Genomic DNA, 18,308 nt, shown 5'->3' on the forward strand with positions numbered 1-18,308 from the left:
TATATTACATTGCAATTTCATGGGGTTTTAACCGTGACCTCCAAATGAAATCATACTAGGAGGACTTGCAAGAAAAACTGGGGGGCTTCAAAAGTTTGATTGATAAAAAGTTAATGTAAAAAGCAATGTACATCCAACAAAAGCTGAAAGAAAACTAGAATCGTACTTTTGTAATGTCTCGCCGATAGGAACTTCACGGGTCTATGTATCGTGGCTAAGGGCCGGGTCTCCCAACGGGAATAATTAGGATGTTACATGCTGCCAGGTGTTGTACTTCCTCCTTCGATGCCGGCATTCGTGAAGACACCTTTACACAGTTGTTTTGTTTGCGTACAATTGAAATGTCAACTCGTCGTATCATGCCCAGTACATGTAGATATCATGCGTGACCAGACCCTGTCTGAATACTGTGTCAACATCATTGTTATTTGGTGGTCCTGTTAACAAGTTCTTTACTTAGTGGGCACCATGCGAAAGGTAACAAATCTCTCAGTCCCACATCCAGACATAGCACGTAATAATTACACTGACAATATTTCAGACGAGCACGCGGCGATCAAATGAGATAGTCATGTGACTGAATCTTCTCAATACACAACCACGCCCACTACACTACAATACACTACACACAATAGGAAGAACAACAACAAGATAGGTGACCAAAATGTCGTCTCACGCCTGTTTGAATGCATTGCGTTTTCGGTTTTACGCCATTCTGGTATTCATCTGTGGCTTATTGCCCGCTGTACTTGCCCATTCAACGACACTCGGCAGAGGAGGACGATGTTTCGACTACCAGCAACGGTGTGTGCGAGACAGTACTTGTGCGTACACTTTCCTCCTGCAAACTGACTCCGATCATTGCGATGGCCTGGAAGAGACGCTGGTTAAAATGTCTGAGGTCAATACAGCAACACAGACACAACTGGAGAGGGTAGAAGCTTTGGAGCGAACTGTGGCGGAACAGGCAAATCGGCTGGAAACTTTGACGGCTGAAAATCAGCGAATAACAGCTGAAACGGACCAAATGCGGGAAGAATTGAGCGACCTGAAAACTAAATGTTCATTATGCCAAAACGGAGAATCCGAACTGGAGATCGAAGGTACAGTTGACAACATAGATCTTGCCATTGACACTGCTAAGCCTCAATATCATTATACAGTAGCTGTAAGTTGTGTTAACACTTGTAATCATCTTTGCTCTTGACAACAAAAAGAAGAAGATTTCATTCTTTTTCTTTCTTAATTATTTTGTACAAGTATGAGTTTAGCTCTACGGATAAATGTACGTTTTGTCAAGGCTCAAATTCAGCTGTTAAAAGTTACATCGGGCATTTTACAATGTACTGAATGACTGAATTCCTCACGTCTTAAATATTAGAGATTAGCAATAAGTACCAGGATAATCTTGCGGAAACAGCTAAGATTACTGCTAAGCGCCCTCCACGAAGCAATTTTCTTCACTATGCCCGTTGTGAAGGGCGCATACTAAGTTATAAAAGCGCATACTTGAAGGTCTGTCATCCCCCTAGAGTGAATATGTGCGTGTGGGAAGAAATGGGAAAAGTAAGCATTCGAACATTGCAGCTGCAGTGTCGCTTAGGCGAATTTTGGTGGGCATTCTTTTATTGCAGATCGGCACATGACTGAGTCCAGCTACTCCTCGTGGTATAGAATGTATATAAACGTGAATATTTAGTTGAAATACATCCAGTGCTACACCGTGAACTCATGGAGGTATCTACCTTCACGGTGAACTTCACTCGTTTGAAACACCGTAAACGACGTTTCCAGAGTGTTCCAGGGACCTTCTCATGGGGCCAAAGGGAAACTCAACCCGGTTGAACCCGTTCGTTTTTTCTAGCATTGCAGAGGGGAAAGAAAGCCCGACCCGAATCAATTACTGAACTATTTTCATTAATAAAAGTCATATTTCAGAATTAATAATATATTTTGATTGGACGACTATAAGTGCCTTTTTCCGTCATGGTGGAGAGCGATGTTGCGTCCCCGTATCTTTGTCCCGTGTATCATACTGGCACATACTGCAAATCTACAATCCCTAACATGTATAGAATTCCCCTGACTTCAGATAGTCCTGGCATTCAAAAACTCCTGACTCGAAAATCAACCGTAATGCATACTATGCTGGTAAGATATTCCCCTATACTGAGGAATTTTGTTATTTTGATTTCAGACCCGAAGTTTATTTTTAACGGCAGTTCGTCTGTTACAATCGATCGAAATGGCACCGGATCAGCGCCACCACTTTCAGAGTTCACTTTCTGCCTGTGGATTAAAACCAGGAGTGGTACCATGTATGATGAATTCACAGCACTTGTGCACTATCAAGCCGAGGCCACGGTACCAACGCCGACCGACGTACAGCTGGCCGATGCAGCTTCGCTATTCATCGGGTATGCGGGGCAGTCCTATAATGGGTTAGGGGGAGGGGGACCACTCGGCGATACGATCCCTACCGACGGAATGTGGCACCACGTTTGCTTCGCTTGGTACGGACCTATTGGATATGGCCGTCGCTGGGTGTACGTCGACGGAACGGGCGGTATTCGCGGCGACGGTGGTTACGAACTCACGCTGGGAGGGGGTGTAGTATATCTTGGGCATGCGCCCTTTCTCCGCTTTCAGAGGACCTATCGGTTCATCGGGGAAATGTCGCAGTTTTACATGTACAATGTTAGATTGGACGAGCAAATGATTAGAGGAATGGTGCGTGGCTGTAGCGGAAGTGACGAAGAAGGAACATTGTTCAGATGGCCAACTATAGTGAACGAGGAGCGTTATACGCCGGAACATATTGAGATACATCAGGTCGATATTTGTTGTAAGTTGAAACTTACGTGTTTGATCACAGGGAGGTGGGGTGCACGGGCGCTCAGACTCCCTGTTTGTTCGTTTGTTGTTGTTTATGCGTGTTTATTATTTATGTATGATTATTTTCATATACAATAAAGAACCAATAAAGAGTTGTGTTTGTATTCATGTTTGTCAATAAAGAGCAATTGTTTGTTGTTTGAATATTTGTTTTTTGTTTTTTGTTTGTTTGTGTTTGCTTACAAATATAGTCGATATATGATACTTTTGAAAGTTTCTAATACAATTCAACATATACAAAATGAGGCATATCCAGCCATGAGGAGTATTAGCACTCAAGTGTGTCCACCACTCTCTCTCTCTGATCACTTACCCTTTCTCACAACTCACAAAGAGATGCATCTCTCCTTGCCAGTTTGCTCAAGACATGCATCCCTTTGTGAGTCATTTGAAAAGGCGAGTGTTCAGACAGAGTGGTGGACAAACATATCACGGCAAAGGCAGGGTATGCTGTGTTTCATATATGTTTGATTGGATTAGAAACTTTTAAAAGTATCATGTACGTATTGACTATATTTGCAAAGAATCACACAAACAAACAAAAACAAACAAACAAACAAACAAACAAGCAAACAAACATCGTTCTTTATTGACAAACATTAATACAAATACATCTCCTATTGGATATTTATTGTATATGGAAATAGTCATACATAAGTAATAAACAAAGAAACAAACAAGGAGCCTCAGCCCCCTGTGGTTTGACAACCTTGAAAAATTGCAACTAAAAATCGTCGCTCGTCTAATGCATATTATCGTTACAGTAACTGTAAATGGTCAACGCTATCGCGCTTAATATGAAATTCCATGTTTGGACTGTACAGTGCACAGCGAATGATATCACAGACTTAGATGATTTCACTTAAAATTTGTGCTACGACCTTTAGAACGGAAAATCATTTTCATCAAATGTGTGTGGAAGACAGTTTATACTAAGAACGTAGAAAATCTTGACTCAGAGCGTTCGGTTGGCAATACGAGTTCAATCTTGATTGGAGTGAAAGTGCTTTCTGTGTGAGGGAAGTTCTTAATCTTGAAAAGACAAACTCATAGGTGAAAGGTTTACGATGTATTAGACTATATACGTTTTCTCAAGCAAAGCCCGCTAGGTATGTGCGAAAATTTAGTTGTTTTAACTTTCAGACCGGCCCGGTTGTCGTCTTGAAACCTGTATGGTACGAGGTGCTTGTCTGGAAAACCTGAGTCCAGGAGCGAATGGTGATACGTGCATCTGCGCAAATTTCGGGAATACGTGTCCTGCAGGTGTGTTTAACTTTTTCTCCCTCTGTTCAATATGAGTTGGAACCTTTACAGTATCTAAACTCTAAAATGATGAAGACTTGATATTTAAAAGATAAAGGCATGACTGTCTCTTTCACTGAAAAGGTCATGTACGTCGTAGTCACAAATGAAGCTCAAGTTTGTGTACTCTGTTCGACATATTTGATTTTTCTTCATGATGAAAGGAAGATACCATGGCTGTTCTTCAGATTCCACGTCGATTCCTTCGGTATCACGAACAGACGATGTGAATTTTTGGACAGCCTCTATCACTAGCGACACAATGCCGAATTCTTTCCAAAACTAAAATATTTGACACATTCTCTAAAGAGCTACACATAAATGACCATCAACAACATATATGTAATTGTATATCTCTTTTGTCCTCCCCTCCTCACGATCTTCATCACAATCGATTCTGGTTACGAGATTGCAAACCCGATACTTTCCGTTTCCCGTCGATATTACCACACTGTCAAACTTTTTTTAGTACGATTGAGAAGGCTGATATCATATCCTTAAACCGCGATCATTCTGTACCCAGTACGTCGTCTTTAGTTATTATATCAAACTAATGATCTCTCCACGATTTCACTTTTCAGACCAGACTTCATCAAAATACATACTTGACAGATCATCCAGAGTTTCACTGTCGCACGCTGGAGTGGCTAGAAACTTATCAGCTTTTACATTTTGTCTGTGGGCGAAAACCGCTACCACTCGTTACTATTTCACCACATTATTTGAGTTTGAGGCCTCCGGTAGCAATGATACCAATAAAATAAAAAGCATCTTCGTTGATCACCATCAGCTTGTTGTTACTAAATACAATGATGACCGACATCAAACCTCATCGTACATATATAGCGGGGCAAACAATGGCTTGTGGCACTTTCTCTGTGTGTCGGGAACACTGTCTGATGAGGCGTCCTTTCACATATATCACAATGGAATCAAGATCAGCACAAGTGTGTACCGACAGGAGTTGTGGCTTTACGGCATGGGAACGGTTACATTAGGATCTAGTCCGATGAAGCCCAACGGTGATTTCCAAGGTGATATGTACGGATTTCACATGTGGCCAGTAGATTTGAGTGAAAACTGGCACCAGATGTATTACATGTTCAGACTGTGCGGACAATACATTACAGAGGGCGCTGTCGTCAACTGGGCCGACTTCCGGTCTGACAACGACAACTTTCATGGCTCGGCTGTAGGAGTCGAAGCAGCAGACATATGCGTGCAGGAAAATTAGTGTTCGACCGGTGGTATGCTTAAGTTCTTTTCAAATATAAAATTGGAATCAACTTAAAATTTTTATCACTATCAGAGAAATAGAATATAAGTCCTATGCTTGGCCTCAGCGTCGTTACATTCCTCTTGTATATTTTTAGAATCATATCCAAATGGGCAATGTCGCCGTCTTACGCTGCGAATATGATAAGAATACTAGTATCTTCTCGTAAGAAGTATTTTGGAGTACTTTGATTTACGCTGGATATGAGACTCAGGCTGAGAAGACATTACTTGCCGCGAATTATCGCGACACATAAATGAATGATCGTGATATTTTATCACGTTCGGATTGACGTCAGAGGAACTGTACATAGCATTCGGAAATTTTTCCGAAAATATTTTTGAAAAAATGTTCTGAAACTTTAATCATCCAATTACGTAAAGTAGTAAGGAGAAAGACCACAGACCTTGGAATATAAATCAGTGTAATGTAAGTTTGTTAACGAGTCGATGGACCTTACTGAAATGAACCATGTTCATCTGAACGATATTATAATTAGCTTGTTGTAAGTATCAGTTGAATAAACAGTACAAGACAATGGTAATAAGTGATGCGCGGTGCATGTTTTTCTGTGTGATTACTCGAGCTCTTCTTCGCCTTTTAGTAACATAAGGCCTTGACAACTTAAAGTTCACAGTTTTAAACTGTTGTCAGGAGCGATTGTTAACCGCTTGCTCAAGACAGCGGAAGACGGATAGTCTGGTTCAGGACTATTGGGAAAGGAGACGTACAGAATATAATCCAAAATTCATTCGACTGTGTTCACAACAGTTCGAAAGAAGATTTGGTGGTTAGTACCCGTATCAAGACGTCCAGAAAAAATAATAAATCATCGAATCAATTAGAAATTGACACTGCCGTAATAATTTAGTGTTCGCTGGTCAAATTAATTGAAAGGACGATAAAGAAATTAGCGCGAGACATGTCTGTTTTGTGCACATTGCTTCAGTGCATGGACAGTGACATTTTGTGAGGTCAACAAATTCGTCATTCGGCAGTTCTATGCTGTACGTTACAAATTCAAACAAAGACTAGAAAAATCGCACTAGGGTATGACATCAAAATCAAAGTGACCGCAATTACAGACGGAGCGATCTGTAACACTTCACAACTGGCCACTCGATTGACGACGTGTAAGTGCACACAGTCAAGACAGTGATCAGTTTTCGAAAACGTAAATCTCTCTAAATCACTAGATTATATTATTCTCGTGATCTTCATGAACTCGCATGCAACAATCAAACTATGGCCAAAAGACAGCAAAACTCAGCGATGATTTATTAGCTTATTGACACAGTATTTTGTATCTTTTTATCACTGTTTCAAATCAAACTGACAACACATTTAATTGATACAAGATTGGCAATTTGGTGAAATTTCTGCCTGAGTCATATCTTGAAATAAAAAAACACATCATGTATATGCTGCTTTATCAACAGCATCTTGTGAACTGTGAACGGCTTGCATTGGCTGCACGTAAAAGCAAATCAACTTTCCAATATCAAGACTGACATTGAACATATCATGACATTTTATACTTTATTCTTTTCAGTTTCCTTATGATCATGTGTATTTCCATGTTGTGACCATTTAAAGACCCTGTCGCTGTATAGAAACTATTGTCCTTCGATGGATATCATTCCGTAACGGATTTGGCTTCCATTGTGGTTGGTCCTTTTCACTTGTAAAACTAGGATCATTAGAATAACTGTTTTCACGTTGTCTTTCACGATTGTGAAAAGCTACCGTCTGTGCCAAAACAGTTACGTAAAAACTGCTCGCGTTTCATACGTTTCATACGCATCACGTTCGGAATTAAACACTACTTCCGTGATCGATGATCGGTCAAATTATTTAGACCACCGTCGCCCATTTACTTTCTATTTCGCAGTAGGGCGACGGGCAAACTTTCCGCAGAATAAATATTCACAGTTCTTCCTCAACGTTGAAGGATCCAACAACGCTGGCTTTCCCTGGCTTGACCCTTCGACAGTGTAATGTAGGTAGTTTGGAGGGACTTGAACCATATTTGAAATGCAAAACAAATATAATTATCCCAAATTAGTTCCAACCGTGTTAATTGCAGATTTTAAATTTGAACGGTGACATGGGACGTCTCTGAAGACCTCAAAGTGGTCCCCATGCTAAATGTCCGGTAAGAGAGGCGATTAAACTCAAGTCTGACAACACCTACCGCATAACGGACGCTTTGTAGTCATAGGGACATTTTTCAAGTAATATTAGCTGCTATTTATTTTTTATTTTATTATTTTATTAATCTCGAATCAACAGGTTGCCCCAATAACAGGTTCGTTGAAAATAAAAATATAATACAAAAACGAAAAATATATAACAGTTACAACGTAAACAAACAGACAGGAGAATTCACATAAGAAATAACCAAAAAACAGCAACACAGCGAAAGACACACAGAAAAACATCCAGATAAAAGCAATCATTCAGAAAAAAGGATCTTACATAATCCATGAGGAAAATTACTGAAGTTATTAAAAATATCTAAATTTTTGCTTGTTACAGATATAATTAAAATATATCTGAGATCGTGATAAAAATGAGTGTTTCAAGATATTCGTACGTGCTGACACTGGTCTAAAAGAACATCACGACGCAATGTAAAAGCAGGAACGTTAAAATGAATCTGTGCAAGAACATCTGGTACACTATAAACTGAGTGAAGGATTTTATAAAGAAAAAGAGTATCTAAAAATTTTCGCCTGTTCTCCAATGTGGGAAGGCGAAATTCATAACATAGGTTACTATACAGAGCCCTTTAGTAAGCCATCGATGAATGGAAACAAAGATACTTGATAAATTTTATTTGGACTCTTTCTAATTTCTTTATTAAATATAATTGATGAGGGGACCAGACGGGTGAGCAGTATTCAACGTGGCTTCTGACGTAGACATACAATGTATGTAAAACTTTGATGCTATTAAAAAATGTACAAGAACGCTTGATAAATCCAAGCATATTAAAAGCCTTTGAAACAACATGGTTAATGTGCATACTCCAGTTAAGTTTACTTGTTAAAATACACCAAGGTCTTTTACAAAGTTGGTGCGAGTCAAGATAGTTTGCTTAGCACATCTGTAAGGAAATATTTTGACGTTTTTTTTCAAAGTGAATGAAATACATGAACATTTTTTAACATTTAATGACAACTTCCATTTGCTCGTCCACTTCACAACCTGGTTGATATCTTGTTGTAGTTTGATGCAATCGGACATATCAGTAATGGCCATAAATAACTTGGAATCGTCAGCATACAAAGATAAATTTGCATGGTTCATGCATTCAGACATGTCATTGATATAAAGTACAAAGAGGAGCGGACCCAGAATAGACCCTTGGGGTACACCTGATGTGACATGTCCCCATGATGACAGTTCCCCGTCAAAAGCTACCCTTTGTAAACGACATTGAAGATATGTGGAAAGCCAGGTTAACAGATTACCACCTATACCATATGACTGAAGTTTATGAATTAATAAAGTGTGTCTGTTCTACGTATTGCGTTTAAATCGTCCCTCGTTGCAATCAATACACCACCACCCTTTCTTTTACTCTTCCCTGTCGTGTCTTGCCTATCTCTGCGAAATAATCTGTAATTACCTGTGAGAATTTCAGAGTCAAATATCGTCGGATTGAGCCAAGTTTCGGTCAGAGTTATTATATTCCATGTGTTATCACTAAAGTGCAGGTTCAGGTCATTGAGTTTAGAGCAGATGCTACGCGCATTCTGATGGTAAATTTTAAGGCCACAATGACGATTAGAAAATTGTTCATTTGGTGGGGGACTATCAGGGGACATCAACGGTTCTGTCTGAGTTGTAGCTAGTTGTTCATGACGGAAGAAGGAGTCAGATAGATGGGTAATGAGCATTTTGAACATGTCCACGTTTCAGTCGGAGAGTTCCAAAGACGAATATATTCACTATCAGGTATTCGTTCGCATTTTGTGTGAAGCCACAAGTTGCACTCTGAACAGAGGAGCCCGTATTGGTTATTTCTCACAGGCCGGGAGCAATATCCGCAAGGATATCTAGTTGGCCCAGGATTAACGTGTATATCACCACTGAGAAGCAGAAATAATACGTACACACGTTTGACTGTAGAAACCTCTACGTAAGCCATTGTTGATTTGCGTGTCGTGTCCCTGTTGTTTGCTGGGGTTTTCATCAAATTTAATATCTGAAATTGGAAAAATTATACAAAATCAGGGCTGAGCACAGAATTAACAATGGGAGGCTAGTGTCTATATAAATCATGAATTATCTTTAAAATTACGCATTTGAAGTCATATTGACATTTGGAAGTCATTCTAATCACACACATGTGTGGGTGTAAAATGCAATTTGTAGCAGGGCTGAGACGTATCAGACACAGACACAGAACTGCTGCGAGCCAGGCAATAGACTTTTGGTAGTTTACTATGACGGTACTATGACACCGATCGGTTTACGACCCATGCGGAGATGCGGGAATATTACACTGATGGTGCACTGGTATCCTGTTCTAGATTTTCTGATGCTGCCGTCGGTAGCGCTGTAGCGACATTACCAGCAGACGGAGCCTCAAAGAAATGTTAAGTTATACGCAAGACACTTGTTCACCATTATAACAAGCGGAAGATTGTGAGATCTTTGATTGTCATGTTGCTTGATTCATTTTCCCTGCAATGAGTTTGGAAAATTAAGTTTTCGCTGGCTAGGTGAACAGTGTATTTTTGAGATATTTAACCTTATAATCTTAGGCTGCGTTCAAAAAAAGGGGCGGGGCTGGAGGAATCGCGATTGAAATTTTATTTTTTCATACCCCCTCAATACCCTCAAAAATATGATCAATATGATCAATAATTTTCAACTTGAGTCCCCCCTCAAATTATTATAAAGCCGAATATTTATTAGGAATGCACGCAAAGTAAAAATAAACTTGTACTGTGTAGTTCTGCACGCAGATGTTCGACGATACCTCTTATCAGCAGGTTGTAGAACTACAGCCCTAAGGCAAGTTCTTAAATTGATTCATTTTTAAATGCATCAGTTGACTTTATATATTAATTTTAAGTGATTTAAGAAAAAATGTGTCTTTTCATCGTACATTTGTATCAGATCAAGCATGTTGACCCCATCTATTTTCTCTAATTATTCTCATATGCCAGAATTCAAGAATCCATTGTAACTGTTAATTCTCACATTCCTGGTCGCTGGGAGTGCGGCATCGACGGTGTGGGAAAAATCGATCCTACACTCTCAGAAATCGTCCCACACTCTGCAGTAAATATTACACGGGCTCTGATTGGATGATAAACAGTCTGTTTCGTTCCACGCGCAAAATGTTATCCAATGGCACGACCAGTAACACGGACTAGAACTACAAAGTAAGCAGGCCAGAGTACAGTGGCAGACGACCGAGTTGTCACGATTTGGATAATGTTGTACGTGTCCAATGTGAATTTTATGCATTTTGTGGTCATGTGAGAAAAAGAATCTCACACACCAAGGACCTGGGATCAGATTTCTCACACTCGTTGGGATATTTTGTCTCACACTCGCCTGAAGCTCGTGTAAGACAAAATATCCCCAACGAGTGTGAGAAATCTGATCCCATGTCCTTGGGGGTGTGAGATTCTATTAGTCTCCTAGTCTTCTGTGTGTTGCTCTCTGGCCTTATCTTGTGTATAAGTACATGTATGTTTCATTGTCAATTGAGTGTCCTATGACCCAAACTCATCTTTAACTAAATCAGAGTCAGAGCTATCATTGTCACTGCCGGTATACAGTGACAATGACACTGCAGTAGCAGGGCAGTGGCTGTACTAACTTTGTATTCTGACAATGTTTTTGTTCATTTTATACAGCTGCGTTCTTGTTCTACCCTCTAAAGCAAGTTGACCTGCCCAGTATTCAGCTTGCCAACATAGCCTACGTGTACCGTGCATTTGTATCATTGACAAATAACTTTCAGTCTGAACTCTAATTCAATTATCACCAATATTTAGACAAACGGGCTTTGTTGACAAACGGAATGTGTCTTTCAGCATGTTGTTGAGAGACACCAAGAAACTGTACTTGATACATTGCATAGAAATATTGAAAAAAATTATCAACAGTTGCAGCTCCTGCCCCAGCCATTACAGGGGAAACTTGTTGTTTTTACGGAAATTTAATGGCATTCATATATTTGATTTTTTTTTAGATTAAGGTCATGAAATGCGACAAAATGGTTCTAGATTTGTTTAATTGTTACTAACATTAGAACAATTGGATGATATCAAAATATGGGAGCCAAAATATTTTCAGGTCCCCTACTATAGACAAAGCGAAACTTTCAAGTCTCCCCCTCGACTACCCCAGAATTTTCGAATCCCCCCTAATTCCTCCGCCCCACCACTCTTTTGAACGCGGTCTTAAATAAATTACAAATCGCATATTCCCAGCGCCGTACGCTTAACGCTACATTCATACACATTGCACTCGCATCCTTTTCAGATAAGACTGAGAGAAGTTTATATTTGTTCGGAACAACCAGTGTTCTCCTCAAAGTGACGGGATGGCAAATAAATATTTAATTTCTATTTACAGTTTCATTCAAATATTTTTTTGTGTTTTTCAAATGCCCGATGAAATATGAAATGTTTTCACAGAAACATGTTGTGTGAAAGACTTTAATTTTAGCGGAGTTTCTCTTCAGGAATGTCACCAAGGTTTTGCATAATCATCATCATCATCATCATCATCATCATCATCATCATCATCATCATTATGGTCATCGTCGTACTCCTCTTCTTCATCCTCCTCGTCCCCCTTTTCATAATCATAATCATCATTATCATCATAATATCATCATCATCATCATCATCATCATTATCATCATCATTATCATCATCATCATCATCATCATCATCATCATCATCATCATCATTATCATCATCATCATCATCATCATAATCATCATCATCATCATCATCATCATCATCATCATCATCGTCATCATCATCGTTGTAATATTTAAGTGTTCAGCCTACCATGCTGTTGATTGCGTCAAGTGAAATCTCCATCAATACACTTGTACAAACGCGTTGATATTGTCCGGAGAAATATTGTCACCCATTTACAACTGCTTTTTTCTCGGTTTTTGATCTCAGTTGATATCAGGAGTTGAAGTTTAATTTTTCAATAATATTACTAATTACGCTTATCACACCGAGTTATTTATCCTTTCCTACAAATAGAAGATGCGATTAAGCTTCTGTTTACACTGATGCCTGCCTCTGTTCATGATTTTGTTATTCTGATATATATTGATTTGTTTTCTAGAGCTCTAACTATGCAGAGTGGCCGTTCTGCAGCACCAGTATAAAGCTATCCTCCTGGGTACTCCAACTGTAACTTTCTGAAAGGTCACGCTCCCCCTGTTTCTCCTACCCTCCCCGCGTAATGAATCGAAATTTCGTTTGAAGTGTTATTTTTTCACGGACAGGGGAGATGTTGAATAGGATAAATAGGGGAGGCTGATCGATTTTTCTACAATGTTTTTTTACGGGAGTGGCGATGAGAAAAGTCATGGTACTATCATGGTACTATCAACGTCCGTACATCCATAGCAAGAATGTGTAGACTGCAATCACCTTCAATTAGGATTAGCCAACAAACTCGTCTACGAAATATCATGGGAGTTTTCTCATATACACATGCTATTTTGATTCTGATGTAAACGTGCAATGCTTAACATTGAAAGTCGTAGGAAACTGTTTCTTGCTACGTTTTTAAAATGTACCACTCCCTCGTACGCGCTTTCGCCTAAACCATTCTGATGGAAAACCTCCCCGACACCTGTCACATCGCTGCGGTCTCCACATAAAAATAAATTCATGCATCCCTCTCTGCTTGCACCCCCCTATCGGCAAACTCCAACACAGCTGAGCCTCAATCATTCCCTGTCTTCCAACTGGGGAAATTTTCAGCTTGCTGTAGAAGTAAAATTCTCGCCCGCCTTTTTTCGCCCTGTAGCGCAAGAAGAGTCGGCTCCACGCCGAAAAATCGCTAATTCCGTGAAGGAAAATAAATCAAAATAAATATAGCAATTTCATGATTTTGAGCTAAAAAATAAAAAAAATATTCTGGCGGACTAATACAAAATGAAATAACAGAAATTGGGAAAATTGATTGAATAAAAAGGATCTAAATGCATTCACACAAAATTTGAAACAAACAAGAATAGCACTTTTGTTTTTATGACTCACAGTCTTCAATAGGAATGCATGGGTGCTTAAACGCCCCCGGCGGTCATACCAAATCGAGATTTTATGAAATTGTCGAAAGCGCTCACTTTTTGGTTCAGAACGAAGGAGAATTTATACGTGAAGGGTATCAGCAGACATCACAACACCAATATGTCGTCATCGATCATACCATTTTAGCCATTCAGGTATTCAGTTTTATAAAAATCTTCGAAAATTAACATAAACGTATGCTATAATTACTTTTTATATTTGGGGGTCAAAACTACGAAATAAATGTTTTATTTCGGTTGAAAAGTACCGTAGCCACTGAACGCAACGATTTCTCACCGTTCTATATTTTGAGCAAAACAACTTGAAAGACCAAAACTGCATGCGGAAGCAACTCCGGCTGTCAGCAGTCTATTATTTCCCCTGACGGTTGTAGTAACGTATTACCACTCTACCGTTTCCAGCGACCCGATTTCATTTCATGCACAGGGGTACCAGCACTGGGAGTTTTGCGCATACATAACACGTCTTCGAGATGACCGTAGATGTTAGTCGAATTTTCTAATATCTATTTGTATCTCATCAAAGTATCTTGTTTAGTCACAGGGACACAAGGCATTATCAGCAATAGCAAGAGTGTAAAAAATTATATATTTTTGATTGTAAATACTGTTCATAAAATTAAATATTTGTCATTATTGTATATTTACAAACGTACCCTACAGCTTTCGAATCTTTAATGATGATCAGTTTTAATGCCAAATTGGCGCAGTTGTAGAGAGGTCATAAACTGGCACACTGTGTTCTACCCAATGATTAAATGAGTCAGCAACTTCAATGTCTGGCCACGGTCCCTCAATTACCGGTGATAGAGGGACCGTGGTCTGGCTTATCAACAAATTGTGTGTGTACCTTTAGAAGAAACGTGTGCGATTCACATGCAAGTGTAATGGTCGTCCTGAAAAACCTGTATCTTGTGTCTCAATTTTTGCCAATCGTTAGCTCTCATTTATTACCCTTGGCAGGGCCTGTTTTGTCTTCATACAAGCAGAATTTCTGACGGCATCAAGTAGGCTTAAATCAACAGTAAAGTGGCACGGTATATGACACGCGGCATTCAAGTAAGATTGTCACATGACTGGTACTTCCAAGCACTACACAACACTCTGACAACAACAACATACGGTTAGAGACGAAAATGTCGTCTAATACCTGTTTGAATGCATTGCGTTTTCGGTTTTACGCCATTCTGGTATTCAGCTGTTGTGTATTATCCGCTGTACTTGGCCAGCCTACGTCACTTGGAAGAGAAGGACGATGTTTCGACTACCAGCAACGGTGTGTGCGAGACAGTACTTGTGCGTACACTTTCCTCCTGCAAACTGACTCCGATGATTGCGATGGCCTGGAAGAGACGGTGGTTAAAATGTCTGAGGTCAATACAGCAACACAGACACAACTGGAGAGGGTAGAAGCTTTGGAGCGAACTGTGGCGGAACAGGCAAATCGGCTGGAAACTTTGACGGCTGAAAATCAGCGAATAACAACCGAAACCAACAAAATGCGGGAGGAACTGAGCGACCTGAAAACTAAATGTTCATTATGCCAAAACATCTCGGAATCCGAACTGGAGATCGAAGGTACAGTTGATAACATACATCTTACTATTGGTCTCCCTCTGTCTTGATGTCATTATACAAGAGCTGTAAACGAGTTAACACAATTAATCACCGTTGTTCGAGAGAAGAAAATTTTTTTATCTATCTTTCTGAAGTATTTTGCAATGCCATGATATTAGGCTTGCATACAGTGATGAGTATGCACTAGCTTTATTGACAAATTATAGTCTTGTCAAGATTCAAATTCGGCTGTAGAAAATTATATCTGACATTTACGACTTTAGCGAATGTCTGAATTCTTCACGTCTTAAATATTAGTGATAAGTAGCGAGTACCAGTATAATCTTAGGGAGCCGTCATTATTTACGGCCTGGGGGTCGGAGAAATGTGACGGGGTCATTTACTCAAAAGGGGTTACTTAATTTTTGGTGCAAAATAAATTGAAATACCTCTCAAATTGCACCATTGCACATATCAATTTCTAAAAGTTTTCGATGCGAGAGGGGGACACTCCCTCTCGTGCTCTCTCCCTTGGGCTGTTCTAACAGTTTTACTTGTAAAAAAAAATAAATCATTATTACACCTCTCAGATTGAAGCCAGACTTCGCCATTGCACACATCAATTTCTAAAATTTTCCACGCAAGATAGGGGACACCCCTTCTGACACTCCCCCTTCAGCCTCTCGTGTGTTCTCCCCATGTACTTCCAAATTCTGCCCGGTCACATTTCTCAGTGAAACCCTGTCATCCAAAGTAAACAATACTGTATGGTTGGATACTGGTTTTAGCGTGAGCTTTTGTATCTGTATTTTGTTGTCACTTTGAATTTCATTTTGTTGGTTTCACCTTTTTCAACCGTCATGAGATAACCGATGATAATCTAGCAGGGTACATCAGGATTTGAAAGGTCTTTACTATTGCTGTATTTTTGTAAATTTTACAAATACATGTATTGGTATTTAACTCTTCTAAGTGAGGAGGTCAGTCAAAATTTCTGAGTTAGAGAGGGGGTACTTAAATTCATCATGGTTGGCAAGGGGGTCGGGTTACTCGAAATTTCGGGTTTCGGAAATTTCGGAGTTTCCGATGAAATTCCTCCAGACCCCCCAGGCCGTAAATAATGACGGCTCCCTTACGGAAACACTGACGCGGAAACAGCTGCGATTACTCCGCAGCACCCACCACGATGCAGCGACTGTGCACTTGCAATATGCGTTATAAAATGCGCATACTAGAATCACTTAGGGAAAGATAGACACAGATTTGACAGCTTGTCACCCTCCTAGGGTGAATATGGAGAAATGGAATAAGTGAGCATTCGAACACTGTAGTATCGCTTATAAGCGAATTTTTGGCAAGAGACAAATATGAGTGAGCCAAGCGCTTGTTGTTCAGAATATGTATTGGTAACGTGGATATTTAATTGAAATGCATCCAGCGCTACAACCTAAACTCATGGAGGTAGCTACCTCTAAGCTGAACTTCACTTGTCTAAACATGCAGGGATTTGCCGCGGTGTAGTGTGTAGTGCCAATTGTTGCAATTTAGCCTAAGGCTTTGTTATGTAATATCGATGAGTTAGCAGTTCAAGACACCAACACTCATTCAGTCTCTCTGATTGTACTGCAGAGACGAGAGAGTAACACGTACCCCCTCGGGCACGCACTTCACAGTTCTAAATACTGTCCGAAATCTGTCACAAAAGTAGATTTATTGTCACTCAATTCTACATAGTGCTACTCTGCGAGTATGGCAACTCCAATGAGCATACTATAGATGTCTGATTTTTAAACATGATCGAGTTGAAGTAAGATGGTGGTGGTCATGGGGCAAAATCTCGGCATCATTTTACAAGTGGTATAGCCACAAACTGATGACGTCAAAATCGCCATACACAAAACACAGACGTCCCGTAATTGCGGCACTGACTAAGTAATAGTGTTAAAATAATATAAATTTGCACTTTCTTCAAATCACTGTTACAATTTCCGACTGCTTAGTTTTTGTGTCGTATGAAGCACAGTGGGGACCAGGAATTGGGGTTAGCTGGGCAGCATTTTACAAGTGGTATAGCCACAAACTGATGACGTCAAAGATGTGCGTACTTATGGAAATGAGGTCAAGGGTTACGTTCTAAAAGGGGCGATAAATTATTTTGGGGATAAGAGTTAGGAATGGGGGCTTGGAAACCTAGGGGGAAATGATTGAAAAGAAGGGTCCCATTTTTTTACTATCTTCACTTCTTTCTATCTTTTCTTTAGTATACTATTTCTCTATCCACGTTGATTAATGGACAGGGAGAGAAGTGTTACTTTTTAGTTACACAGGTTTACACAACAACCAATACTGCTACCTGGGCTCGAACCCAGCACCCAAGCATAAACGTTAGGATGATAATCCTAAGCAGGAACTGATTACTTTATAATGTTCACTTGTAATAATTTGAAAGTCTATTACGCATTCCTTCTTTTATCGAATCTATGCCTCTGCATTGATTGCTTTATTGCCTTTCTTTATGTTGTTCTTTCCAGTGTCGTGTCTGTTGTGCAGATTTGTTATTGTTTGAAATTTTTCATATTATTTGTTGTATTTGCACGGTTAACGCATAACATTGTCGCTTGTTTTGGATGTTTTATATGTTGAAAACTTTGTGCTTCATTTATTATTGAATTTTGTCATTTGCTGCCTTATTTTACTCGAACATTTTCGAGTAATTCCATATCTGATTTTGCCAAGGGTTCCAGACAACAGAACATACTCGAGACAGCTCTTTACAAGAGAAGTATAAAGATATTTAAAAAGTTTGAACCTGAGTAAAATTTTGAGAGTTTCGTTTTATAAAACCAAACATTCTAAAAGATTTATTTACTGTACAGTAAAAGAAATATGATCTGAAAAACTTAGATTTGAGGTTAAAGCTGAGAACTCCCAAATCTTTCACTTTTTGATGTCTATTAAGAA

General features: G+C 39.5%; 2 protein-coding genes across 3 annotated transcripts in view; both read left to right on the top strand.

Annotated features, from left to right (window-relative positions):
* Window positions 1-500: 500 nt before the first annotated feature.
* LOC139131248 (uncharacterized) lies at window positions 501-5,958 on the top strand. The gene is made up of 4 exons (XM_070697233.1): window positions 501-1,103; window positions 2,198-2,845; window positions 4,039-4,158; window positions 4,779-5,958. Exons 1-4 carry the CDS (start codon window positions 665-667, stop codon window positions 5,429-5,431), a joined length of 1,860 nt encoding a protein of 619 aa, XP_070553334.1. The 5' UTR covers window positions 501-664; the 3' UTR covers window positions 5,432-5,958.
* Window positions 5,959-13,799: 7,841 nt separating this feature from the next.
* LOC139131249 (uncharacterized) overlaps window positions 13,800-18,308 on the top strand; it is a 57,689-nt gene continuing 53,180 nt past the window's right edge. For both annotated transcript variants that reach the window (XM_070697234.1, XM_070697235.1), the window contains exon 1: window positions 13,800-15,368. The gene's annotated coding sequence lies outside the window, so the exon portion shown is untranslated. The remainder of the gene's footprint in view (window positions 15,369-18,308) is intronic.

The sequence above is a fragment of the Ptychodera flava genome, chromosome 4, assembly GCF_041260155.1.
Source record: "Ptychodera flava strain L36383 chromosome 4, AS_Pfla_20210202, whole genome shotgun sequence".
In the NCBI taxonomy this organism is placed as follows: domain Eukaryota; kingdom Metazoa; phylum Hemichordata; class Enteropneusta; family Ptychoderidae; genus Ptychodera; species Ptychodera flava.